This window comes from Phoenix dactylifera, chromosome 11, assembly GCF_051530095.1.
Source record: "Phoenix dactylifera cultivar Ajwa chromosome 11, Ajwa_hap1_PhDact_Kaust_v1.1, whole genome shotgun sequence".
In the NCBI taxonomy this organism is placed as follows: domain Eukaryota; kingdom Viridiplantae; phylum Streptophyta; class Magnoliopsida; order Arecales; family Arecaceae; genus Phoenix; species Phoenix dactylifera.
This window is the reverse complement of record NC_143200.1, coordinates 28,229,054-28,255,577: the sequence shown is the minus strand read 5'-3', so window position 1 is coordinate 28,255,577 and position 26,524 is coordinate 28,229,054. Positions and strand designations below refer to the sequence as shown.

General features: G+C 39.5%; 2 protein-coding genes and 2 long non-coding RNA genes across 8 annotated transcripts; 1 reads left to right on the top strand and 3 right to left on the bottom strand.

Annotated features, from left to right (window-relative positions):
* The first annotated feature begins 272 nt into the window (after nt 1-272).
* On the top strand, nt 273-10,647 carry LOC103710435 (phototropic-responsive NPH3 family protein NPY1-like). Of its 4 annotated transcripts, XM_088707682.2 has the most exons (5): nt 275-856; nt 1,457-1,700; nt 3,004-3,073; nt 7,265-8,431; nt 9,787-10,647. In XM_088707682.2, exons 4-5 carry the CDS (start codon nt 7,403-7,405, stop codon nt 10,318-10,320), a joined length of 1,563 nt encoding a protein of 520 aa, XP_088563808.2. In that variant the 5' UTR covers nt 275-856; nt 1,457-1,700; nt 3,004-3,073; nt 7,265-7,402; the 3' UTR covers nt 10,321-10,647. The 4 variants fall into 4 exon arrangements, with proteins under 4 accessions (XP_008794358.3, XP_088563808.2, XP_088563807.2 ...); XM_008796136.6 differs by lacking the exon at nt 1,457-1,700 and having other exon boundaries at nt 273-856; XM_088707681.2 differs by having other exon boundaries at nt 1,457-3,073.
* On the bottom strand, nt 3,742-7,269 carry LOC149751668 (uncharacterized). Its single transcript, XR_016397856.1, has 3 exons — nt 6,583-7,269; nt 5,121-5,155; nt 3,742-3,899 (listed from the first exon to the last, which is right to left on the bottom strand). It is a non-coding gene; the product is annotated as an uncharacterized LOC149751668 (long non-coding RNA).
* A 742-nt stretch (nt 10,648-11,389) lies between the features above and the next one.
* LOC103710433 (uncharacterized) lies at nt 11,390-16,307 on the bottom strand. 2 transcript variants are annotated; one of them, XR_003386324.4, is made up of 2 exons: nt 16,144-16,307; nt 11,390-13,154 (listed from the first exon to the last, which is right to left on the bottom strand). It is a non-coding gene; the product is annotated as an uncharacterized LOC103710433 (long non-coding RNA). The 2 variants fall into 2 exon arrangements; XR_016397855.1 differs by having other exon boundaries at nt 16,148-16,307.
* A 1,727-nt stretch (nt 16,308-18,034) lies between these two features.
* Nucleotides 18,035-26,326, bottom strand: LOC103710432 (leucine aminopeptidase 2, chloroplastic-like). Its single transcript, XM_008796130.6, has 10 exons — nt 25,922-26,326; nt 23,450-23,870; nt 23,087-23,281; nt 22,736-22,961; nt 22,343-22,469; nt 22,138-22,233; nt 21,240-21,317; nt 19,926-19,986; nt 18,971-19,158; nt 18,035-18,325 (listed from the first exon to the last, which is right to left on the bottom strand). The coding sequence occupies exons 1-10, from the start codon at nt 26,153-26,155 to the stop codon at nt 18,197-18,199; spliced, it is 1,755 nt and encodes a 584-aa protein (XP_008794352.3). The 5' UTR covers nt 26,156-26,326; the 3' UTR covers nt 18,035-18,196.
* Between the last annotated feature and the right edge of the window lie 198 nt (nt 26,327-26,524).

The following is a 26,524-nucleotide window of genomic DNA, read 5'->3' as shown; positions in this document are numbered from 1 at the left end:
ATCTAGCAACTTCATCAACTCAACTTCTTGGTGCTGCAGTACGTTGAACATAAAACCTGATATGTATTTATGTGATTAATCACCACTCACCAGTACAAAGGTTGTTCATAACATTAAAATCCCTTGAGGGGGCAACATGCAAAATCCGAAGCACGACAGTAACAAATATAAGATATTTTAAGAATCTAGCGGCAGGAAGTCATCCTGGTCCCCCACTTCCAGCCGATCCCACATCCACCGCCACCAGCTCCCACGACTTTTTAATAGCCATTTCTAGAGAGAGAAGTAGGAGCACACTTGTGGGCAGGCGTCTGAACAGCGCCGCACTGCCGAAAGCGACCGCAGGAGGAGCCCTCTCTCCCACCTCCGGGGCGCGCATCGCCCTCCAAGATCTTATTCTTCTTCGAAGGGAGAAGAACGAGGCAGGCAGGCAGCGGCGAAACAAGCAACCATACTACCAATAATTATTACAGCAAGGGAAGAAAAGAAAAAAGAAGTAAAAGAAGCGAAAGCGGGGGAGATAGCGCTCATCATAACACGACACTATACTTTCCGCCCTTCCCGATACTCCTCCCCTCTTTATGACGCTCAACCGCTACAACCACGGCGACGGCAGCATCGTCATCGTCTCATAGAGCAGGGGATTTGAGAGAGAAAGAGAAGCGAGGGGTGGGGGCGGGCCGGCGTACGGACCCGGGAAAGCCGGGATTTTAGTGGGGAGTAGAGGGCGGGATGGGGAGGTGGGCTTGAAAGGACGTGAGGTGGGGGATTGCTGGTGGTAGGGGGTGGCGATGAAGTTTATGAAACTGGGATCGAAGCCGGCGGATGCGTTCCAGTCCGACGGGAGCGACGTCAGGTGAGGACTTTTCTTGTTTCGAGATCTTGGTGTTGGTTGTGTGTTTCTTCTTTGATTCGTTCTGTTTCCGTGCCGGAATGGATTCTTAAAAAGAACGTTTTCTGAATGAAGTTTTGCTATTTTGCGGTCGTTTTGATTCATTTCTCCGGTTTCTCTCTTTTTTTTTTTCGGATATCAGTGATCTCGAATGCTGCTGAGTGGTTAAGGGGTGGTTGGAGCAGCTACAAAACAGAGAAACAAGAAAAAAAAAACTTTTTCTCTCTCTCTCTCTTCATGATTCTTTCAGAACATTTTCCTTAGAAGATTACCGGGTTTGGGTTAGAGCGAAATGCAAATAGCACGAATAGTTAAAGAAGAGAAGAATTTTTGGTGATTATGCTGGGCTCGTTTGCTCGGCACGGGATAGGATAGCCCCCTTTTTTTTTTTTGAAGGGTGTCTTTTGGTTAATTATATCGACATGGATAGATTTTTTAATATCCAAACAGTTCTCTGTATAGATGGTGGCCATGAATCAGAGAGCACAGCACTGTTGCACCCTGTTTCTCGTGGCTTCTTGCTCCATGGATTTTCCTAATGTTTTCGGGAATTTTTTTCCTCAGAAAAAAGAGCGGAAAATATGGAAAAGGAGAGACTTTACAATCCAATATCCCGTCGAGGAGGAAGATTAAGTGCTTTGGAAATTTCAGATCTGGCGAGACTTGGTTCTTTGCCACTTGGGAATCTGTCCTCCACTTCTTTCTCTTGAATATTTGTGCTGCAGGAAATCCTCCAAGTCACAATGCTGTCGATACTTGTCCCTGTTTGCTTGTTCTTTTAGGACCTAAACTTTTCCAAAACGAATTGGTTCGTGCTTGCCACTTTTCCATCCATCTTTGTATTGGTAACTTGGTTTCATAGAGATGAGAGCTTTATAAAGATAGGCAGCTTCTGTTTTCCCACTGATTAGCCAGTGAGCTGCTTGCATTCTCCACTTCTTTTCTCTGTCCTACAGCTATATCTTTGTCACACAGTCTGATGGGTCAAATTTGCAATCCAAATTGGTTTCTTGGAAATTAGGACAAGAAGCTTGTTGTATGTTTCCACTGTTTGAGCTGCTGTAATGCTGCATATGTGAGGGTGATCAACAGAATTGCAGGAACATGAATGTGAGATGAGTTTTCTTGTGATAGACGAGTGAAAAAGTGATGCAGATATATGGAGTATATTTCTGCAAACATAATTTGACAGAGCAATGCTGATCTGACTAGGAGCGTGATATTTCTGTTCTAGTTGTAATGCTGAAAGTAAGCTTTGGGAAATAGAAATAGAAGTGCGTACTGATCTTGAGGTCAATAGTTTGGGTGTTACACAATTTGTACTGTTGAGATTAGGTAAGATTTTGCCGAGGCACCCATTTACTGAGATTGTATGAAAGAAATGCACAATCATTCATTGAGCAAGTAAGCAGTTCAGATACGCCAACATCATTCTCAGACATCTTTCTCAAACCGAATACAGCAAAATAGTCTTCTTATAAATCCAAAACTCAAGCGAGTGTTATTATGCTGGCTTCCCATCAGTGAATAGTTCACATATTCAACCACCTAACCTAACTGATTTTGTAAATATGGATCTTTTTTTTTTTTTTTTTTGCTTTTCCTTTCCTCTCTCTCTCTCTTTTTCTCTGTGAAATGTAAGATTAGAGTTACATGAAATTAGGCCTCCTATGTTTATGCTCAATGAACTGGTGATACATATATTTCCTTGTGGTTAGATAATTTTTTTTTTGATAGTATTAGCTTTATTTCGATTAATGGGAGCAAGTTAAAAAGGTAATCCATCAACAAATGGTCATGCGAATGCAAGGGGGAACATTGCATTTACCATGTACCTGGAATACAAGATCGGCTTCTTGGTTGCATTTATCTGGCTCATCAATACTTATTATTCATTTCTTTTTTTCCTTCAACTCTTGTTTGAATCCCTCTCAAAGCAAATTGGTTGGATCGTAGAACTGTTTGCTGAATGGACAATTCAGAAGCATCATCCAAAAGCAATTTATTCATCTTAATATGTGCTTTCAATTGATTTTGAATAATGGTTTTACTTTTATACCTTGTTTCTGATACTACGTACATATAAATGTCACGTTTGATGACCAATGCAGGTATGTGGTATCCGAGCTGGCAACAGATGTCATTATACATGTTGGTGAAGTGAGGTTTTATTTACATAAGGTCATTTCCTATCCTTTCAATTCTTGAACTGAATTAGCACTTATAATATTTGCAATTGAATTTCTGCTAGGAAGCTGTGAGCATGTATTTATAGATCTCTATATAGTTACATCTGCTTTTGTATAATTTTCTTCAGTCCCTTTACAAGGATGCAGAGCAAGACAATACTTACCCTGGTTGCTTTTAAACTTGTCCAAGCTGGAAGTCTGTGGATAATGATAAAAGGATTAATCTTTTTTTTAATGTAATACTCGGCTGAGTTGCATTTTTGAAGATGAATTTTTATTCCTTTTGTTTACAGAAAGCTGCTTAACAAGTCTACATCTGAGACCTCCATTCTTGTATCCTTGCACAAAGCTCATCAATTTTTGTGTTATCAAATTTATCATTCTCCTGTGGTGCCTTGTTCTGGGAGTGTGAGGTTGTGGGTGGTCGTATACGTCCCTTGAATGATTGCACGAAGGGACAATGTGTACACTAGTGAAGGGCAGGAGTGTTTATTTGCTCCTTCTTCCCACAATGTGAAATTGATTTTTTTTGGGCCAGAGGTTCATATCTATTCTTTGTTGCTTATGCTTTTTGTCACGCCCCGAATTTGGTTCATGACACGGCCGTGCTATTGCGAACCCTTGCCCACAATAACACGCAGCTACTTTAAAACTTTAAATCAATTATGAACAATTTCTTTCTTGAATGTTATCAAATGTTTCATCAAATAAAGATTGATTACAAAGCATCTAAAAATAGCAACATTTAATGTGTCATTTTCTTTTCCCCATAACCCTGAAGCATGTCACGCTCCTCGTTCCTAGCATCTCCTATTCATCTGTAAGAACATAAATAAATGGGTATGAGCTATAAAGCTCAGTAAGTAACTATGCATAATCTTATCTGATCAATCATAATATTTTCTCATACTAGTGCATTTATTTAAGAAACTAACAATTGTAACAAAGTAAGTATTTCATATAACAAACTAGTCATAAAAACTATGCATGTCCATTTATGCAACTTCATAAACATGGCTATGCATCATAAAACTTTTGCCATTTATGCAACATAAAACTTTTGCCATTATTCCATACTTTGAAATTCGTGCTCTCAGATGATAGTGCAGCTATGGTCACTATTATTACCCGTGACAGGGCCATAATCTTTACCAACTATTATTCCCTGTTGGCAGGGTCTAAGCCAAGCTACTATAACCCGCTGGCGAGGGCCATAATCTTTGCCAACTATTATTCCCCGTTGGCAGGGTCTAAGCCAAGCTACTGTAACCCGCTGGCGAGGGCCATAATCTTTGCCAACTATTATTCCCCGTTGGCAGGGTCTAAGCCAAGTTATTATAACCCACTGGCGAGGGCCGTATGCCGAGCTACTGTAACCCGCTGGCGAGGGCCATAATCTTTGCCAACTATTATTCCCCGTTGGTAGGGTCTAAGCCAAGTTATTATAACCCACTGGCGAGGGCCGTATGCCGAGCTACTGTAACCCGCTGGCGAGGGCCATAATCTTTACCACTGCAGGGTCATCTTCCAGTTACTATTACCCACTGGCGGGGGTCGTAAAGCCAAGTTACTTTTACCCACTGGCTGGGGTCGTATGCCTAGTTATTGTTACCCACTGGCGGGGGTCATACATAGCAATCTGAGAGTTCTTTAAAACATATCATGCTTTTCATAAATCTTTTCTCATCGATACATTGGAAAGTGAATAATGGCATCATGTTGAATAAATTCATGATCATGCTGAAAACTTTATTTTTCTATGCATCTTTCTATAACATCATAATCATGTGTACATAATATAATAATAATCATGATGAATGCTATTTATCCAAAATCATGTGATCATTTGCTAACCCATGCTTGATCCTAAATTTATGAAAACATAAATAGCCATATACAATTTTATAAACAAGTATTTGATTCAACCATAAGATTATATCAGGGTTACTTACTATACAATTCCAATTCTATAAATAATACTTTATCACCATATAAAACGTGATACATGATCCATAATAAGATTAAGACATGTTACTTACATTAATTTGCCCATCAAATGCCAATTCTTCAATACCTAGCAAGATCATTAAATTACATGTCACTGACATATTTAATTTCTATTTACTTATAATCTTAAAGTCATTTACAACCCATCCCTAAGACTCAATTTCATTTTCGGGTCCATAGCCCAATTTAATTTCTGGTTCAGGCCCATGGCCCAATTCAATTTCTGGTTCTGGTCTAATCTACTTCCTGGTTCAGATTTGATTAAATTCCTGATTCAGGTCTGGTTCACCTTCTGGTTCGGGTTTGACCCAATTGCTCTCTGGTTCAGGTCAGGGCCCATTTGCATTCAGGCCCAAAGTTTAATTGGTTTCTGGATCAAGCCCGTGGCCTGATTCAATTACTGGGCCCGTTTGTATTCAGGCCCAGAAACACAATTAGTTAATTTATAATTAATCCTTATCAGTTCTAATTAATTTAAAAGGGAGCCTAGTCTCAATCTATATTCAATTTCGTCCCTATGTTAAAATTTGAGCTCTTCAAGCCCAGTTAGTTTTAGTTTTAAGAACACTAGGCTTGAATCAGGGCCCAGCCCGGCTTCAGGCTTCTAAAGCCAAGTTTATTTGAAACCCACTCCGGAATCAGGCCCATTTCGGAATCAGGCCCATTTCGGCCCACAGCCATTTTATTTTATTTTTCCTCCTTCTTTACTTTTCCTTCTTTTCTTCTTTTTTCTTTTCTTCCTTCTCCACTCTTCCCGAACCTTCTCTTTCTTCCTTCTTCGTTCCATCCCGATCTCCTCTCCCTTTTTTTTTTTTTTTTTCTTTTCTCCCACGAAACTGGGGAGCGAGCTCGGAAGGGTGCTCAGGATGAGGCCGGCCCGAAGCCGACGGCGCTGCGGCCAACCGGCGGCACCGGCGGCGGCCGGGATCCCACCTGCGGCAGCCGCGGCCCGACTGGCAGCTCTACTCCTCCACCTCCGGTGAAGGAGATGGGTCACGACCACCCGTCGGGGAGCGACAAGACCGGCCGAAGCCGGTGGTGCTCGCGAAACGCGCGGCCGACACCCGCGGTCGGCCCGATGGCGTCTACGGTGGCCCGAGCCGACGACGTCCATGGCCATCGGAAATCGCCCTTCGGTCCATCTTCTCTGATTCCCTCTAGCCACAATCAAACCGGTTCCCTCCATGGGAACTGGATTTGAACAAGCCGAGGACCATCCCCACGAATCGAGAGGTAGGTTCATTTTGGATTTTTAGATCAAGGGTTTTAATGGGAAGGGGAAGTCATCGTTGAGTGGAGGGAAAGGTTCTTCATCATGGGCTGTCAATGGTTTTCGGTCAATAGACCCAGTGCCGGATGAATGCCGCCCATGATAAGATCTTCCCCTCTACATCATCTCCCTACCCATCTTTCTCTTTTTAATCCTCTTCTAGCTAGATTGGATCTAAGCTATTAACATGTAAATCATGAATGGGGAGAAGGGTTAGGGTTTACCTCATTCCGATGAGCCGTGAAGTATTCCCGGCGATTACTGTGCCTGCTCCGGCGGCAGAAGGTGATGACAAGCTGGAGATCCTCCCTCCTCCGGCGCCACTGCTCTCAGTCCGGCTCCTTGCACAGAAGACAGAGAGTAAGGGAGGTAAGAGGTGGTCGATGGAGTTCTCTGTGACTCCATGGGCTTTTGTAGCTCCTCATCCAGCTCGGAGGGGTGGGGGACCGCGGCTGTTAGGCAGTTTCAACTGCCTCAACAGCTGCCGTTCTCCACCGCCTTATTCCCGAAATCACCAGATGGACCGCCGACTTCGGTCCATCTGGTCCGGGGTTTACACTTTTCGCTTAACTGGAGGACTTCTTGCAACATAATACTTGGACGTGCAAATGATGGACACCATTGTCTCTTTCTTCTTCATTTCATGCTGATAGAAAATAAATTAAAAATATACTCTGGCTTCCATGGAAGTGAAACTGGATTTTGGGCAATCAGTTGGAATGAGAGCTTAAATATGAAATTTAACTAATCTTTTTGATTAAGCAGCCAAAGAATTTTAAAAAAATTGGTTTTATTGATTTTGCTGTATTACTATGATTTATGTGTTATTTCTGTCTTTTCACGTTCCATCGAACCATATTTGCACCACTAAATTGAAGCTTTGGGGTTCATTATTTCTATATGCAGTTTCCTCTTCTATCCAAGAGCAACCGGTTACAAGGATTGATACTCAAGGCCAGTGAGGACAACACTGATGAAGTTTTCGTCCATGATTTTCCTGGTGGACCAAAAGCCTTTGAGATATGTGCTAAATTCTGCTACGGCATGGTTGTGATTCTCAATGCCTACAATGTTGTTGCTGCTAGATGTGCAGCAGAATACCTAGAGATGACTGAGGATGTTGAAAAAGGTAATTTAATATTTAAAATAGAGGTATTCTTGAACTCCAGTGTGTTCCGCAGTTGGAAAGATTCCATTATTGTTCTACAGACCACAAAGTCATTGTTACCATGGTCTGAGGAATTGAAGGTGGTTGGAAGATGCATAGATTCCATTGCTTCCAAAACATCTGTAGACCCTGCTAACGTGCACTGGTCATATACCTATAGCAAGAAATTGGCAGCTTCAGGTGAGATAGTTGAATCCCAACAAAGGATGCGCATTGTTCCCAAGGATTGGTGGATTGAGGATATATGCGAGCTGGATGTTGATCTTTACAAGCGAGTGATGGTTGCTGTGAAGTCTAAAGGGAGAATGTCTTCTGATGTGATAGGAGAGGCCCTCAAGGCTTATACAGTTAGATGGTTGCATGATTCTTATGACGCCTTGGCTACTGATGACTACACAAGAAGGAACAGGACTCTGGTAGAAACCATCATCAGGCTGTTGCCATCAGATAGAGGTTCAGGTTGTTCCTGCAGATTCCTTTTAAAATTGCTAAAAGTTGTTATCTTGGTCGGAGCTGGGGATTTGTTGAAAGAAGACTTGATGGACCGTATTAGTCTGCAATTGCACAAAGCTTCTTGGAAGGACCTGCTGATTCCAGCAAAATCATCGGGTGACACTATTTATGATGTTGATCTGGTGCAAAGCCTAGTCAGTAGATTTATGATGCGGCTTGGGAACACTCATGATACTGATTTTGTGGAAAAGAGTGAAAATAGGATGCATGAAATTGATTTAGAACATGAATCTTTGTTGACTGTGGGAAAAATGATTGATTGTTATCTTGCTGAAATAGCCAGTGATCCAAATCTGCCAATTTCCACCTTCATTGATCTTTCTACATCAGTTCCAGAGGCAGCCAGACCAATTCATGATGGGCTGTACACAGCCATTGATATCTATTTAAAGGTATGTTCATGAAACCCCTATTAACCACCACTTTTTGTTTAAGGTTATACTTTTTTTTGGTCAGTTCATGTTGTATAAAAAAGATGCTCAATTATTGTTAGTTTTCATATTTTTCATTGCCAAGTAATCTATTGTTTTTCCCCAAAAAAGTTCTCAGTGTACAGTTTTCTGCTTTGTTAAGTTGCACAGCTGCTATTGTTTTTGAGCAGTATCATTTGTATGCTATCTTGTGATAAGGAGCATCATAGGTTTGACCCTTGTCGGGTCATTTGATTGTCCCAATTTGCATCAGCCATCATTCTCAACGAATCCATAAGAAGTGATCCAATTTTTTTCATCGGGTCCGGGTGAAGACCAAAGATCTTGAGCGACCGATCCGGCAGAACAACTCAAAAGATAAAGAAGTATCGTTAATTTCTTCATGCTCGTTCCAAGTTCGAAGTACCATTTGTACAAATAAGAATCCCCTTCCTTACATGATTTCTTCTTCATATAGATAGATATAGGATCCATGGGGCAATCCATCCTGCCCTCAGGATGCATTCAATGCACAGCACTTGTGCCTCATATGGGCATGGGATCTGCCGTTCCCTGCAGTCTCAGACATCTGGAGACGAGATGGAAACCAACTCTGCATTAGACAATCAAATGGTCCAAGCAATGAGCACCAAACCTAGCCCTTTGTCCTGATGGTTGTATCTAGCAAGTACTGGTGTTTGTTTGATATTATAATATTCTTTTCCTCTTTTGATGCTTCAGTATTGATCAATTTGTAACTTAAAAGTACATAGTTATTTTTTATTGAATGATCCTTGCTTGTGTGCTTTTTCATCATTCTTGGTTTCAGCAATGTGATCTTGTTAATTTACTCTGGAATTTGTCAACATATATTGTATCCATTTCATTATTTCATGCTGCTTGAGTGAAAACATTTGGAGTACCGTTCTCAATAATATAGTCTTGTTATTTCATGTTAGATGATCATGTCCGCAATTTTCTTCTTTTCATTTCTCAGAACTCCTCAAGCAGAAATCTTGATTAGTGGCTGCAGAGCCTGAGCTTGTTCTCACTGGCCTGCATTCCTCTTGTAAATGACACTGCACTTTGACCACTATGCTGTCACGTATTTCAATCAGGAAGAACAAAAATGAATATCTGCTTATCACTTCTCCAGCATTATCGCAAAAACTTTTAAAATATTAAAAGACAATCATAACACAGCCCCTTTGTTATTGGAAAATTTCTGCTACTTGTGACCTTTTCTTTCTGGCTTTGTTATTTATCAATTTGGTTTCTTTTTCTTTCTAAAATTATTGAAACCAATCCTCACAACCTGATATGGTGACAATGTACAGGAGCATCCAAGCCTGAGTAAAGCAGAGAAGAAAAGGATCTGTAGACTGATCGATGTCAAGAAGCTCACAGTGGATGCTTGCATGCTTGCAGCACAAAATGAGCGTTTACCTCTTAGAGTGGTGGTTCGGGTCCTCTTCTTTGTGCAGATGAGGGCAGCGGCCGGGAGGCTGACAGCTCCAACCAATGACACCTTACATGGCAGGCCAAATGAGGAAGATGATTGGGAGAGACCAGTGCCAGAGAACCTGAACTCTGTAAAGAGACAGATAGGGAACTTGAAGATAAAAGAGGATGAGCGCCGGAGTAACGAGGGAAAGAAGAGTAATGGGGATAACAAGGACAGGGGTGGTGGGTTCTTGCTGCCATCTCGATCAAAGAGGATATTTGATAAGTTCTGGGTTGGGAAAGGGCATGGGGAGAACAAAAGTAGCGATACATCTGGGAGTTCTCAAAGCCCTCCCACTTCTGTGAAACCGATGGAAGCTAAATCTTCTGGGTCTTCATCAAGGCACAGGAGGTACTCTGTTTCATGAGTATAGTTTTTGGGTGGAATTTCATGTCCTTTTGTATAGAAAAAGGGTAATGTTTCAGCAGACAGGGCAGTTCCACATGTTTTAGCAAATGTTCAAATTTTTTCTTCTTTCTCATTCCCTCCGTAAAGAAGGGAGGGGAGGGGATTTGAGCAGTTAAAAATGCACACTGCTTTTGTATTATTACTCTCCTTTAACTTAGTTTAGTGTTTTTTGAAGTACCATTGTTAGGTTGCTCATTCATAACCATTCATAGCACATGGAGTTGTGTTTATAGACATGCTGTGATTAAATGGACAATTTCTGAGATTGATTCTGTTTTGGTTATAATGAAATTAGTAGCCTCTGATTTGGCATGTTGGGTGCGATATAATATGCGAAGGGTAGGTCTGTTGATGGTTGGCCCCTTCGGACACCGTAGATCTCCGCATAGGGATCTCTCCTTTATTAAGGTAAGCATTAACTACACTCTTTGGTTTAGCATACATTCGCATTGTTGTTATGTGATCCTTGTTCTTTTTTGTTTTTTTTTATAGTTTTCGGAAGGGAGATCCTGGATGAAGGAAGGAGCTGGCTGCAGAACCTGCCTTGGAGTTTTCTCAGGTTAGGGTAGCTGCATAGCTGACCCCTTCCTTTAGGGGAGATGACAATGATAATGGTATGATCAGTAATCCATTATCCATACTAGTATTATACTATTTACACCTTTACATTGGAGGTAGCGATGAAGATGCTCTACTTCCTGCAGCTTTTTTATTTTTTGGGGGGGTACACCTCTACTTCCTGCAGCTTAAAAACAGATTTTATGTCTCTTTAACATGGCAACAATAGTTTCTGTTCTTCCTTTTTCTTTGTTTCAGGAGTGATAAGGATTTTAGTCATTGGAATTTACATATTAGAATCCAGAACCTTAAAAGCTCCAATATGTGCCTCTTGTATTGAAAGGGAATGGCACTAAGAGTACTTAATTTAGCACATAAATGCAAGCAGACTTGAGATTTAGCACAACGAAATCGATGCGATGCACAAATCTCATCAAGGAGCTACTGTAATCAGGATCAACATTCCATCATTTTGGAAAACAATCTGATAATTTAAGAGCACTCTTGATAAAACACATTAAATCCATATGTAATGTTTAGGTTACTCTTATTTTTTTTTTCAAATATCATGAATAATTATTACTAAAGACACCCTTGGAGAAAGCTGCTTGATTCTATAAGGTCAGAACCACCCTCGATGTTGTATTCCTTGGCAGTCTTGTCATCTGCAAGCTGCTTGCCTGCATAAATAAGCCTGCACAAATGTAGCAAAGAGATGATGCTTCAAGTTAATAAGGTCAGACATCTCAACACAGTACAGGCTCAGACAGGAACTCCTTGATTCGTATGGAGATCTAGGAACTTGAAATTTAGGAACTGTGGGGTCAATGGTTCTTCAATTCCTCTGTAAGTCCACCTCTTATGCTCAAACAACTCTATTGTTATTGCATGGGGGATGTTGCACGTATACAATAGAAAGTAACTCAACACAACATCACAGAATTTTGTGGTAGCTGCCATCAAACTCAATAAAAAATTCATGGATATATGGTTAGATCTGTAAGGGCCAACTGTGTAAGTATAGCATCTACAGTGTTTTTGTGAATCTTTTTTTTTTTTTTGTGGTGATAAAGGACAAGAATTTTTATGAATCTTTTTGGTAGACATCCTCAGTTGCTAAAAAAATCTTATTTACTGAGAAATAATTCAGGTATATCAAACTTGCTAGTGCAATAACAAGCATATATCATCAAAAGTCTGGAAAAAAGAAACTAGTAAACCAACACCAAATCTGCATTAGTCCAAAAAATCTTAGGAACATTGCAGGTACGATATGAATAAGTGGCTGAGTATTTGCACAATATCTCCATCATTAGAGTAGCAACAGAACATGGGAGCAGAAGGATCAGGAAGCTCATCTTATCCCACAATCATGACATCACATGGAGGGGCTATCCTACAAACCTTTCACCAAAGCTGACAGAACGCCTCTACATCAAGTATCCTGTCAATCTATGAGCAACCTGACACTGAAGCTCCCAAGTAGTTTGCAACATCCCATCAATATTAGGGTACCAAGAAAGGTCCTGCATTATTTTCCCCAAATACTACCGCACTGTATTCTAAACAGGCCTCGTACCCTGACAAATCGTACTCCAGTCAAAGAGAAAAGGCACCGAGGACATCTGTAAGTTAAACTAACTTGTAAGGTTAAACTCTGATATGTCAAAAGTTTGTTTATCTTTCTATAAAACAAAAATTTAGTAACTTGAGGAGAGCAAAATAGTAATGAAATATCTTCTGGACACGGCACTCGAGAACATTTGTCCATCTTTATTCATGAATCGCAATGGGAAGATCAGGGACGTTAAACTCGGTATAAAAAGTATTTGGTGCTTAAATCTTTGACCATCTTTCTTCATGAATCTTCATGGGAAGTCAGTTATGTTAAAACTCAGTATAAAAAGTATCTGGTGCCTAAATCGCAGAAATGAAAGACTACCAACCCCAACCGTTATATAAAGCATCAGATGTTGAATCCCTCAGCACGAAGGCACTGTAAATGAGCTTGAATCCATTTTTCACATGCAGCCTCGCCATGCTGCACAATGCATTCATCTCTCAGCCTCTTTGTTTCCGGGCAGGCACAGCAGATCTTCTTTGGATTTGAATCAGGTGGTGGACCTCTTGCAGCCAAATTTTGGCTAGTAGCTGGAGGTTCTAGTGATTTTGATTGCAAGGGCATCCTAACATCTGCATGACCCATTTAGCAAATTTCTACAAGAACAATAGTACCTGCAACCATCAAAAAGAGGAAGGTTTTTGTTAGACTTCTATAGCTTAAACGCACAGTTCCATCTGGAGTCATACCATGCTAATATAGCTAAATAAGACAGAGAAATGTCAACCATCAAAAATACATATAATTAGTTATTGCGTTCATGACATTTGCATGCTTCAGATAAAAATTTGTAATATGCCCTCAGGTGTCAACCTGTCTGATTAGAAGTTCAAAAGCATGACAACAGATTTCTATCAACCCTGCAATATGGTGCTGCATGCTCTCTGTATGTGTTGCAGAACTACCTATGCTGCAGTTATGGCTATCTACTTGCCTATGTTTCGTTCTTTGTTATTGGGAAATATTCGGTATTGTAGCAAACCCTTTCTAGCAATTTTAAAATGAATTAGAAGGAATCATGAAAAGAACGTGACAATTAGCTTGGTTAAAAGACTGGAATAGGGTTCAATGAAACAAGGAAATGCAAAATATATTTTGCATCACTTGTTACAAGTTCAATGAAACAAGGAAACACAAAATATAGTTTGCATCACTTGTTACCTTGTTTCACCCAAAAAAGAAGCAAGGTAACGGCACTATATCTGTTCATGGGAAAATCTTTATTTACACACACACATACACACATGCCCGCGCGTGCACACGCACGCACCAAAAAAAGAAGAAAAGAAGAAAAGAAAACAGCCAAATTTCCAAATGGAGGCAGGAGTATATCATTATGCTCTAAGAACAAAAGTTTGCCTAAGCGGTTGTAATATGTCCTTTGCTTCCAAATCAATACTTCGTAATCAGGAATAAACATAGCCTAATTTTAAAATAATAGAAAAGAGTTAAACATACCACTAACAAGTTTGTTCAAATTCAAACAGCCTTTTGCAATCAGAAAAGAGGTGAATATCAGGTCACGTATATGGCCTTACTTTGTCAAATTCCTATCCAGGGCAGCTTCCTCTGAAAAGGGTAATGTCTCTAACCAAAAAGGTTAGACAAAGCAAAACTGGTATAACAAATATTTCAAAAGTTAAAACAATGACAATCTCACTAAAAGGTGAAATTCATCTAAATCACCACCACCCCATAGGAGAGCTATCAGCAATTACTACAGCCTTCTTTTTTGATCATCTGTATTGCATATCTTATAGTTTGACAAAATACTAAACAGAAAACTGACAGTGTATCAACTGATTTACAACTTAGAGGTTGTTTAGAGCCCAATAGTTAAAGTCACTGCAACTCAAGTTGTGCTGTAACTTAAGTTGCAGTAGTGGACTTACAAGGAAGCACACTTCTTATTTGGGGAAAAGAGAGGCATACATTAAGATGAGGGTGTCATAGATGAAGAGGTTAGCGTTGAAGCTACCAGCGGCCAGGGCCTAGGCATAGACCTGAGCGTCCATGGGGAGAAAGTAGGTGGCAGTGTAGGCCTTGAGGAGTGTGGATAGGATGAAGTGGTGAAGTGGGGTTCGGTGGGGACTGGGGGGGCTAGAGGTGGCATATGACAGCATAACGGAGGGGTGGGGGTGTTGGGAGGCGGCAGAGGAGCAGGCAGACCCAAACTGGGCTGGCCTGAACCTACAACTTGAGTTGCATACGCCTCTACTTACAAGACTCCAAATAGCCCCTTCATAGTATATGTCAGGCATACAATTTACCATATTCTTATAATACTATTCAATTCAAATCTACCATATTTAACTAGGGTCACTATAGTAAACTGGTGTCTGGTCCACACTATTAAAGATGCTAAATTGTTTACGGATTAGGATTTTTCTCTTGCTTCTGAGAAAGGTGGAATCTAGTGAAATCTTTTTAAAAGCTTTTGCATCATATTTCCATTACTCTGTCCTTCCAATCAATCACTTTATAATTGAGTAACAAGTACTGCAAAAACTTTCACATTGCTTTACACAATTGTAGTTGAATACAAACCAAAACTCTTGAATATCTCTGTTTAAGAATGACAACAACATCATTGATAATCCCAAAGACAACTCCATCAAGCTAGTCATCCAAACCAATCCTTGACTCAGACTCCCCCTCTCCTCAACTAGTGATCTGATATTGAAGAGAACCCACAAATAAGAGTCTCTTCATTCCTATTAATGTCAAATTATACTCGAACAAAGCCTAGAAAGCACCATGGCTATATTTAAATCCTTTGATTCTCTCTCTCCGCCATAAAACACACTGATGCTTTTGAAACATCTAATTCCTTGAAAAGTTGTTAATTTTGCTTCAATCATGAAACTTCAGAGCTGATGTTAAAGTTTAGTGCATCCGATCAGATGTTAAAGATCACCCAAATAAAAGCAAGACATCACATTAGGTGGAGCATGCATATTAATCACATATGTATTCTATAGCATTCAATCTAGCATAGGCTGAAGAAATGAATGAAAGAATATTGATTTAGCCATGCACTTGCAAGAATTTACATCCAACTGCAATAGAATATTAATCCTATTTGACTCTCTAACTAACACAGAGAACAAGGCTGATCATGTATGCAATCCCCAAACAACTCGCCCAAAAGTTGCTACCAAATGGGTTTTACCATTTCTCATGAACCCCGAGTAAGAATCAAACAGAACCCACCCACCATTAGACTACAAGCAGCTCCTACCAGAGTCCTTTACAAATCAAACAGACTCTAAAATCAATTTAACAAAACTAAAATTCTGAAATATCAATTTAGTGTGCGCCGCTTTGATGGAGTCGGATAAAAACAAGAACAAATGAAACAAAAGAAGCACCGCTGCATAATAAAGATGAACCAACCAAAATTCTAGCGGAAAACTTTACGCAAATCGATTAAACAAAAGCAAGAATCTATATCAAACAATTCAATCCCTAATTCTTCCAAGAGTTGATAATATCAAATCCATCAAAAAACCAGCAATAAAAACCGCTACCCGAGCTTCCGAACCCCAAACCCAAAAAGACACACCATTTTCAAAAAAATAAATAGATACGAAGTACGGTTACCTACAGGACTCCGTTTCTCTACCCTCTCACTTCGTTCGCTCCTCTCGCCCCGCCGTTCTCTTCAGAGCCTTCCTCGCAACGCCTCCAACGCCCACGCTCACAGGTCAGCCCGCTTCGGTTTGTTTTATGAGCCAAATCGCGCCGACCCTATGGATTCAAAAGTGGCAGCCGGTTCGCAATAGGGCTGCAAATGGGCCGGATAGGATCCTAAGTGATCTCGATTCGATTCGATCCGATTTCTTGTTCGGGTCTTAATTTTGGACCTAGATCCGACCCAATTGAAAATTGGGTCGGGTCGGATCGGGCCCTTGCCTATAAATTTTAATCCGACGGATCATTCGGATCGGGTCGGATCCGGATATGGGTCTATATATTTTTATATTCAAAATTTCACTATACAATAGTAAATAACATCAAGTAAAAAAATGGGTCGGATCGGGTCCGAATCGAGATTGGGTGAACCCGACCCGATCCAAAAAATAGAACGGGTCTAAATTTAGGACCCGACCCGACTCCGCGAGTCCTAAAATTCGGGTCGGGTCAGGTCTTACACGAGTCGGATCGACCCATTTGCAGCCCTAGTTCGCAAGTTTAAGATGCGCGCTACTTTGATGATCATTACTTATAATTCCAATGATGTCAAAGAGTCCTCGAGCAAGTATGCAAGATGGGACTAGAAGCTCAATTTGAGGTGCGTATCGAATAAAACATGAAGAGCAAAAGATTCACCATCTTGATATCGGACACATATTGATGTCATACTAGTACATTGTCGATACATTATGGTACGGTGCGGAATTTACCGGTAAAGTACATTCTGTACCATCCAATTTAGACCGATACCGCATATCATTGTACTATTTTGACAAGTACATGTATTAGCAAAATAATAATTTAGAATATTTTGATACGAGATATGGATCGATACAATACCTGTCTTGATAACATAGCAGGTGTGTATCAATTACATTGTCAGATCTGATTTAACTTATCAAGAGGTGTGTATTGCAAATAGTAGTACGGCGCTACTCTAGTTGGATTCCGGAGAAACAACAGGAGAACTATAAAAGAGAGGAGCAGAAACGGGGAGGAAAATGATAATTGAATTTTGGTCAGTCGACAATATATATTATCGTTAAGGACAAGATGATGCTATATTGCTTTCTGAAAGAGAAGAGTGACAAAAGATTAGCTTTCTTTGCTTCTTCATTTCAAAATTCCAATTTTCATCACTGTATACATGGTGATCCGAACAAGGATTCCTTTCAATGAAGTGGAGCTCTTTAAAGAAATTTTACCTATGATCAACGGAGAGAAGATGAAAAAAAAAAAACTTTCAAGCCATCCAAAAATATTTTTGCATAGTATAGTGGTATTTGATAAAAAATCTAAAAACTATTTTGATTTCACCATAATAAGAAAGCTATTTTGGCTTTAATAAAATTTTCATAATGGCCAAAATACTTATGAACAAATCTCATAATTATATTATTATATTATAAATACAATACAATACAATACAATATAATTTTATATTATTATTATAATATAATAATATAATGCTATATTATATCATATCATATCATATCATATTATTATCCCTCTAAAGATTGTATGCATGCCTCCAACTTAATCCTAGAAACAAGTTTGTTTCATTGGGTTAATGACCTTAAACACAAACATATGACGATCACCAATCTTATTAACTCAACTACTCAAGAAAGCGCAGGCAAAATGAGGCGGCTAATTAATTTGTTGCCAAACTAGAAGCCCCGAGCACTCAGGATAATAGATGAGTTGATCCATCGTTTTGTAGAATCACCAATAAACAGCTAAAAAGTGTAGGCAGACGAGGTATCCATTTGTTCTAGCTTTCAAAGCAATGAAAAGGTAAAGATAATCAGGATTAAAATGCTTACTATTAATTTAACGCAGCTCAGAAAAAAGCACTGAGGCTCGTCGATGCTTTTCAATATCACAATATTTTTTAGGTAACTACAGTTATCTTATCGGTAAGACAAGATCTTGCACCACTCCTATTCGAAAACTCAACTTAAGAGGAGTTCTTCAGAACCCATTCGACCAAAGTGGACACTCCGAACCCTGTTGCAGCACGTTTCTTATCATTCCATACAGGCCCTGCCATGTCTATATGCAGCCACTGGACCTTCTCGTCAACAAACTGCAAGGAGAATTTCAGTTAGTTTCGTGATTATATAATCACTTTCTAGCTTGTAAGACATAAAAAAACCAATTTAATAAAGTATACTCAATCAATTAAGACATAAGCATCCGAAACTATGCCTCCTTCCAGAATAGTCTTTAGAGGCTTGTACTTTCATCAGAGTAATATTTTCTTCTATTGACTCAGACAGTTTGAGATTTCCATTGGTTGCTTCAAAGGAAACCACAAAGCATAATATAGCAACTGATTCAACTATAAGTATATCCCACTTCTTGTTTTATTTCATTCGTTGACATCTTTAATTCTTTAGTTTTGGCATGCAGAACATGCTATAACAGTTGGAGATATTAAAAGGGTAGGAAATACCACAATATTCAGAAAATCTATTTCAAGCAATAACTTTGAAATCTACATTTAAGTGATAAGGTTATTTTTCTTCAGTGTCATTTAAAAATCTAGTTTCTGCAGTGTCATAATTCAGCTTTTCAGGATTAGCGTAAGAACACAAATACCGTGATTGGCTTCGAATTAAACATCTCCTAGATAAACATGGTTTGATGATATGGTCAAGTAAACACGAGTTGCTCCTATCATACTAAGGAAGAGATAGGACAGCATAAAGACAAATGATTCAATCTGGACCTGTTTCAAGAAAAGTGCAGCTGTGATGGCACCGCCTTGACGACCTCCAGTGTTTACCATATCAGCCACGCCTGATTTCATTGACTCCCAATAGCTTTCCTCCAATGGCATCCTCCAAAACTTTTCCCCTGTGATCTCTGAAGCTGCAACAATCTCCTTTGCTAGGTCATCGCTAGGTGTGAAAAATCCTGTGAAAATAAGGTGACCTTGTTATTAAGAAGATCATGACAATCAGCAGCTCAACATGAGTATATTTCTGACCAATATGCTCATTGGCTATCAAGGAGATATTTAGAAAAGAAGCTTAAGGCAAGTTTCTTCTCTCATACCCTAGTTTGCCAATCACCCAAACAAAAGGTATGCTGTAGCATCATAGATAAACAAAACCAACCATAAACCACAAGCCTATTCCTACCATTTGAGGTCAATAAATCCTTCATTGAAGGGCAATGCTGTATTCTCAAAGCAATCCCTTTTCTCATAATTTTAACTTCAAATTAGTAGGATTGCAATTTCAGAGATTCCTAAAAACCACTGGTAAGCAGCTTACTTCCAGATGGACAACATACATGTCGCCCCTCTCACTTACATATTTGCAACCTGAAAAACTAGGCATAAACTTAAGGCATGTTATTGAAGAAGCAATATGTTGCAGCAAGAAAAAAGCGGGCAAACAGGCATACAACATAGGTCTCTGTCCTGAAATAAGATGTTTTAGTACAAGGTTTCCAGCAAGTTGCTGGCTGTTCTAGTAGTACTGAAAAATAAATGCTTCTCCATATCACTTGCTCTTTTATCCTCTCTTTGTACTATCTACCATGGAATTTGTAAATCAAGGTTACAATTTTGCCCCATTGTTTAATGGCAGTTATTATATAAAAATTTGAACTAGATAGCTTCTGAAGGAAACAACAATTTGAGTATGTGGATAATTATGTTTGTCAATGCATTTTACCTGCAATACTGGGCCCAAGGGCAACTCTACAAGCACCAGTTAGTGTTGCCAGATCAACTACCTGCATGCAACAGTTGTAAAGGCATCAGCAGAATTGCATCTACACCAGTGAAATATGCTTCATAAAAAATAAGCCACCATACCACCTCTATAGGAAATTCTCAGCATCCACCCTCCTTACGAACTCCATCACTTAGCATGGTAGTTTGACGCTTATAATTTCTATTGACATAAGTTATATTTTGGCGGGCAAGATTCATACAAAATGTTTGGTATCACTTTTTCCCGGTTTTCTATTTTTAAAAGTGAAAACACAAAATTCGAGGCAAGAAAGATGTTTGGTTCCCTTATTATTATTTTTTATCTTTAAAAGTAACTTCTATATTTATGGAAAAAAAGTGGAAGTGAAAATTTTTACTTTCACTATTTTTTAAAATAACTTTTGAGTCATGAAATCAAATCAAGTCTCAGCTCTAATGACTTATTTCTGCCCTCAGCAACTACAACCTCATCGCCTCTCTTTTCCCTCCCTCCCGCCTCTTCCACCCCACCGTCCCTCCCCTCAACACTGGCCTCTCTGTCAATGATGAAAACAATGACGTTGTCAACAACAACGTCCCTCATCATGGTGGTGGAGGGACCATGAAGTATGTAAACGTCAACGGGCTACGCTCCCTTGGCTAGCGTTCATTCGGCGGGTATCCATGGGATGGATGATGTGAAATAAGGACTACAGTTCATAGTGTATATCCTCCACCTGATGATCGTCGGCAACTGCATGCCTAGAATCTACTGTGGGAAAAGTATTGCAAAGAGATTTCCTATTTTGGTTTATCCAACATGTTTCCTATTTTTTGTTGTGAAAATAAAACAATAACAGTAACTACCAAATAAGTTTCTATAGTAAAAAATTAGAAAAAAATAGAAACAGATTTCCCGTTTTCAAATTTTTTTTTAAAAGAAAAGTGACAGATGCCAAACACAGACTTAGTTTTTACATATTTAAATATAAAAAATGATCGAATTAGAATTATTATGATATAAATTCTACCATTGAATGCAACCATAATTGTTCATTTGGTCTCGCAGGTTCTACAAAAACTATGATAGGTGGAGTATTTCATCTTTGACACTCCAAATGTTCAAACACCATGGAAAGCATCCATTTTATGCGTTTAAGCAACATGCATAGCAATATCTAAAATGAATAGTAAAAAAATAATCAATAGATACCAGCCGGTAAATAACCAGTTCAATGTTCAAGAAGCTAAAGAGAATAAACACTTTCATAGCAATGATATAGTAACTACATACCTTTTCCACACCTTGGTTACAAGCATAGACCAAAGCATCTGCAAGCGTCAGCCTCCCCTCAGCATCAGTATTGTTGACCTGAAACAGGGATAGAAAGGGTTGAGATATATGAGGGTTTAGCATAAAATTTATAAGCAATAAAGATGCTTAATCTACATAAAACAGGAGAGGCCCACATGAATAATGAAATCCCCTAATTATATTTTTTTTGGCAATGTTAATACACTCAGATTCCTTGGTTTTTTTTTTCCTTCTTTTTAGTAATAACAGTTTTGAAAGTTCAAATGCAAATATGTTAAAAGAGTTACTAATAATTAGTCATCCTCATTACAGTCCACTGACCACCAGTGTTACCTAATCGTTTCGCACAGGTGCCAGTAATCTAGGTGTTCCAAAAGACCTGATACAAGGATAGTACCATACTATAGAAATATGAATGGGATAAATGTCCAAAGATATTAAGACAAGCTGATCCAGGCTAAGTTAACTAGAACACCATTTCCTACCAAAGAACTAGGATTTCACATCATTATGTTGATGAAAATGAGAAGGTACGACACTTCACTAGAAATGTGTTGACACTTTAAGCTAAAATTATTTAGAACTCAAATTTGTTATGAGTTAAGGTGTCCTAACTAGCTGAAATATCTTTTCACATGACATTCAAAAAATGTACCAAGTCCTGACAATCCTGATTAACATACGCAGGAGACTCCATTTCTGGGTTTCTCAAGAGTGTCATGGTCTTAGTCTTAGAAATGTATAGACATTCTATAAGTTCCATGTACAATAGAATCCGGGTAACCTTATTGAAAAATCCAGCACATGTAGATTCGGTCAAATGCCTGTAGATGCAAATCTTAAGCATCTCTTTGCTTTAAGCAACAAAGAATTATACCTCGATTGTCTTTCCATTAGAAGCTGTGACTATGTCACCTGGCCTCATGCCTGTGCCACTAATCATATTTTCACACGCAGCAACTATAAAATGAACCTGGAAAAGGAAAAAAACATTTAAAATGTTGGCTGCCTACTAATCTCAGGAAACGATGTATCTTGAGGGCACCATTCCCTTCCACGAAAGTGTTTCAAAAAACAAATACCTCCACTCCAGGAGGTTTAATCTGAGCTATGGCTTTTGCTGCACCAAAAGCAGCTGCAGAACCTCCCATATCAAATTTCATTAGCTCGATGGAACAGCCTGGCCCAGTCTTTATGTTGTAACCACCACTGCAAGAACAAAAAAGAAATAAACATTCAGTGGCTCCATATCATTTATTTCCCTTTCCAATGTTCTGGTAGCAAGTCCAACATGTAATGGCCAAATATATTTATAATTAGCCATGGCCTAGACAGATTATACGTATAAGAAATTGGTATTTGAACAAAATTAGGTGGTAAGGAGAACCAAATAAGTCAATGGGAGATTTTTCAGTTCAAATTTCAGAATGGAGATCAGTAAGAAGTGTATCACCCCCTACAAAGAAAACATTTACCTGTCAAATGTTAAACCCTTCCCAACAATCGCCAGCTTTCTTTTCGCATCACCATCTGGAGGTTTATAGCATAAATGGATGAAATGAGGAGGGTTTGAAGATGCAGCAGCAACACCTAAATATGAACCCATCTTCAATTCTTTGCACAGCTCTGCATCGAATATTGTTGCCGTGAGAACATCTCTGTATGATGAGGCAACTTTTGAAGCTTCTTCTGCCAGTACACCTGAAAGACAAGAAAAGTCATTTAAGAATATTCAAATATTTTATATCACGATACAAAAAAAAAAAACACTAAGGAGATAGGATTCAAAAAAAGTCTGAATAGATAAAACATGAACTCTAACGAACCAGGGGTAAGAACATTGGCTGGTGCATTTACAAGCTCTTTTCCAAAAATCACTCCAGAGCAAACATCACTTGCATACTTAAGTTTCCTGTCCAGCTCTGGTCCAGAACCCAAACCAATAATGTCCACTGCTTTAAGGTGTGTCTTTTTTGAATCAGACTTAAATCTGTTGTCTTCATACACTCCTAGCATGGTTCCTACAAACAATATCCAATGAAAAGTTAAAGGTGATCCAAAAATTCATTCCAGTAATATGCAGTAATGTTTTTCTTGTATTCATAATTCATAGCGCTGCCACAAAGTTCTTACAAAAGAGAATTTTGTGAGAAGTTTGATGTTATAATTTGAGAAAACAGAAATGCTACCTGATGCAATTGCTGAAGCGGTATTGAGCTTGAACTCCTCTGAAATCCCATTGGAAGATGCAAGAACAACAGCAGCATTGCTTGCTTGGGCAGACTTTGCAACCGCCGCAACAGCCTCGCCAATGCCTCGATATGCAGTTGTGGTGGATGGAGGAGAACATTGCCCAAGCCCGACTAGACCTACCCTTTTGAAACCCAAACCAGGTAACCTCAGAACTGTAGACTGCCCAGCTTTTCCAGTGAAATCCTCCTCAATTGAAGCTTCCGCCAAAAGACCACCAAGCTTCTCATCTAGCCTTTTCAAGATTGAGTTCTCAAATTTCGAATTAGAGTCCTTTGACATGTCTTTCTCTGAGACAGCAACAGCAAGCATGTCTCCTTTCCATTCTGCAAAGTCAATCTCCTTAGCGGCGAATGTAATCTACAAAAGAAGAGATTGAGGAAACAATGTGAAACTTCTTTAATTGAGGGAAGTTTAAACCATATATATTGTAAATGTCTAGTTGATGGAACTTTGTTGTGAAAACTTAGAGAAACATATGAACACAATACTTGAAATAACCCATATAACACCAGGAACCCCATAATATAAATTTGCTTTTTTTAAAAAAAAATCAAAATAAGTCCAAAGATAAAAAGAAAGCATTCTGCTGCATATATATTAGACATAGACCATTTTTCCTTTTAAAAAAAACATGCGCATTAATTAGAGAACAGATAAAATCATCATAAAAAACAAAGCAACAATATTTCGTTGCTAAAATTTGCAATAGGGCCATTTTGTTAGACAAAATATATGATCAATAAACCACTTCCATAACCCACATCAAGAGGAGCCGTTTAGTAATAAGCAGGTTAGGAGACAAGTAGATTGGAACCAATAGCAGGCTCTTTGATTTATTGTTGAAGGTCCATCCTATCAACATGTCGTTTGACTTAAGTTGTCCTCATCTGATGGCAAGGATCTGATGTTTTTTTAATCATCAGCAAACCCTAGAGCACCAAATAGGTAATATTTGCTTCTATTAAAAAGGGCAGCCTGTTGCACGAGAGGAATTTGGAGAGAGTCAGCTGTACGCTATTCCTTACCCTACATGTGAAGACCAGGCCAAGCCTCCCGACATTCCTAAACTTGCTCATGTTGTCATTTCAAGGTTCAAATACCTAACCAAATATGATTCAAATCTCTCACACATGTTTCCTAAAAGATTCTCCCCAATCTTGTTGTTCCACCTTGTACTCCAACTGATGGATTTTTAAAGACTTAGCAGAAGCAAATATTACGAGGGTAAAGAAAAAGATAAAAGCGAGGAAAGCAATTAATCCTCCAGGATGAAAAGATGATTTCCAATATGCTACAAATTTTGGGATTGCGCAAACACAGGATGTTCATATTCCCTCTGCTCTTCCTCCTGCCTCCTTCCCTTCATTACCTATCATCCATATAGAGTTGTGGCAGAGATAACATTCGGAAACATCCAACCAGGCCCTAAATGACGGGTTTTGCCCAATCTTCCACATGTTCAAGGAACAAAATCGATAACCACTATTAGTTAAGATAAGAATGTATCACTGCACCAGAAACAGGTTGATCAACCCAAGAGAGAGAGAGAGAGAGACGAGTACCACCCACTATAGCCAACCACATTAAGGAAAAAAAACACACACACTCTAGATCAGCATCTACGTTCAGTTGACCCATGGAGATCACACCAAAACCAACCACAAATAAGAAAACCACAGTCAAGTTTGGCATCTCCAATCCTGAAGATCGTGGAGCGGGCAACAAAGGGCTTAGGCAATAAACGGACAAGAAAAAAAGTGCAGTTATCAGTGTAATAAGAAGTATAACAAGAAGTTAACTTTTTCCCTAAGGATGGCAAAATAGCACGCAAACAACGGATCCTCGATCTTGATTAGGGCAGAGATGACCTTCACTTTCAGTTTCCCCTTTCCTCATTCTATAATCAATATCATCTCTCTCGCGAGGGTGGGGATGGATTCTTGAAATTCTAGGAGTTGCCATTATCGAATATTCACATATATATATACATAGATACATGGATATATAGATGTAGACAAATATAAATTTTTAAAACGAGGAAAAAAACAAAGGATAAAAAATGCCGTCTCATATAGAACCCAAAATCCAGTTCTAGAGAGAAGACATATACATGTGATTAGATAATCAAGAAGTAGCTGAATTCAGGGTGAGATCCAGAGCAAAGGACGCATGCATAAAAGAGAAATGATAAAGAATTCAGTAGCCTATCCAGATACCGGGTTCAAGATCCAAAAAAAATTGAAAACTTTATCATAAAAGAGGCTCATATTTTCACAGAAATCCAAAAACCCCGTGTTTGAGTAATTTCATCAAACAAGTATCTTCCAACACTGCAATCCAAGGAACAATAAAACTAAGCGAACGGAAAGGCCAAGAAATAGAGAGCAAGAACGAGAGAAGGAGAATACCTGCGGGATCTCAACGACGGCGGGCTTCGTGAGGCCCAGAGTGGCGCGAGTGGCGGCTGTGACGTGCCCCATGCGAAAGGATTGGCCGGAGCGGCGGCGGAAGGAGAAGGAGAAAGGCCGACGGAGGCCGGCGAAGTAGATCGAGGAGGAGAAATGATAAGAGGAAGAGGGGGAAAGAGTCGAAAGACGCGATGCCAGGACAGCGGCAGCAGTCGCGGCGACGGCAGCGGCCATCGTAGCAGGCGTGGGGGCTCCGCTATTTAATTAAGTGATCGAAAGCATCGAGGCTTGGTATCCAACGGCTAGATCCGCACGCAAGATGCAATCTCTCTCTCCGAGAGAGGTTTTTTAATTGCGATTTGCGACCTACGAGCGTGCGCTTGGCCTCGTCATCATCGTCCAGCCTGGATCCTCGCTGGCTCCTTTAGCATAAGACGACTCCCCACCCGTCCAAAGACCCCACGCCACACCCTCTGTCGCCGACGGGTCCCACTTTCTTGGTATCTACGTGCCAGTGAGTGTACGTGGAGAGGCGATGGATCGGTCAAAACAAATACAGCAACATCAAGAATTTTGACTCGTGCCCGACCTGATGGGATCAAG

Coding starts and splice junctions, on each gene's coding strand:
- LOC103710435 (XM_008796136.6), top strand. CDS start 792: ATGAAGTTTATGAAACTGGGATCGAAGCCGGCGGATGCGTTCCAGTCC. Junction 3,074..7,264: donor TGAGGTTTTATTTACATAAG/GTCATTTCCTAT, acceptor TTCTATATGCAG/TTTCCTCTTCTATCCAAGAG. Junction 8,432..9,786: donor CCATTGATATCTATTTAAAG/GTATGTTCATGA, acceptor GACAATGTACAG/GAGCATCCAAGCCTGAGTAA.
- LOC103710432 (XM_008796130.6), bottom strand. CDS start 26,155: ATGGCCGCTGCCGTCGCCGCGACTGCTGCCGCTGTCCTGGCATCGCGT. Junction 22,962..23,086: donor AGCCAATGTTCTTACCCCTG/GTTCGTTAGAGT, acceptor CTTGTCTTTCAG/GTGTACTGGCAGAAGAAGCT. Junction 22,470..22,735: donor AAGGGTTTAACATTTGACAG/GTAAATGTTTTC, acceptor TTGTTCTTGCAG/TGGTGGTTACAACATAAAGA.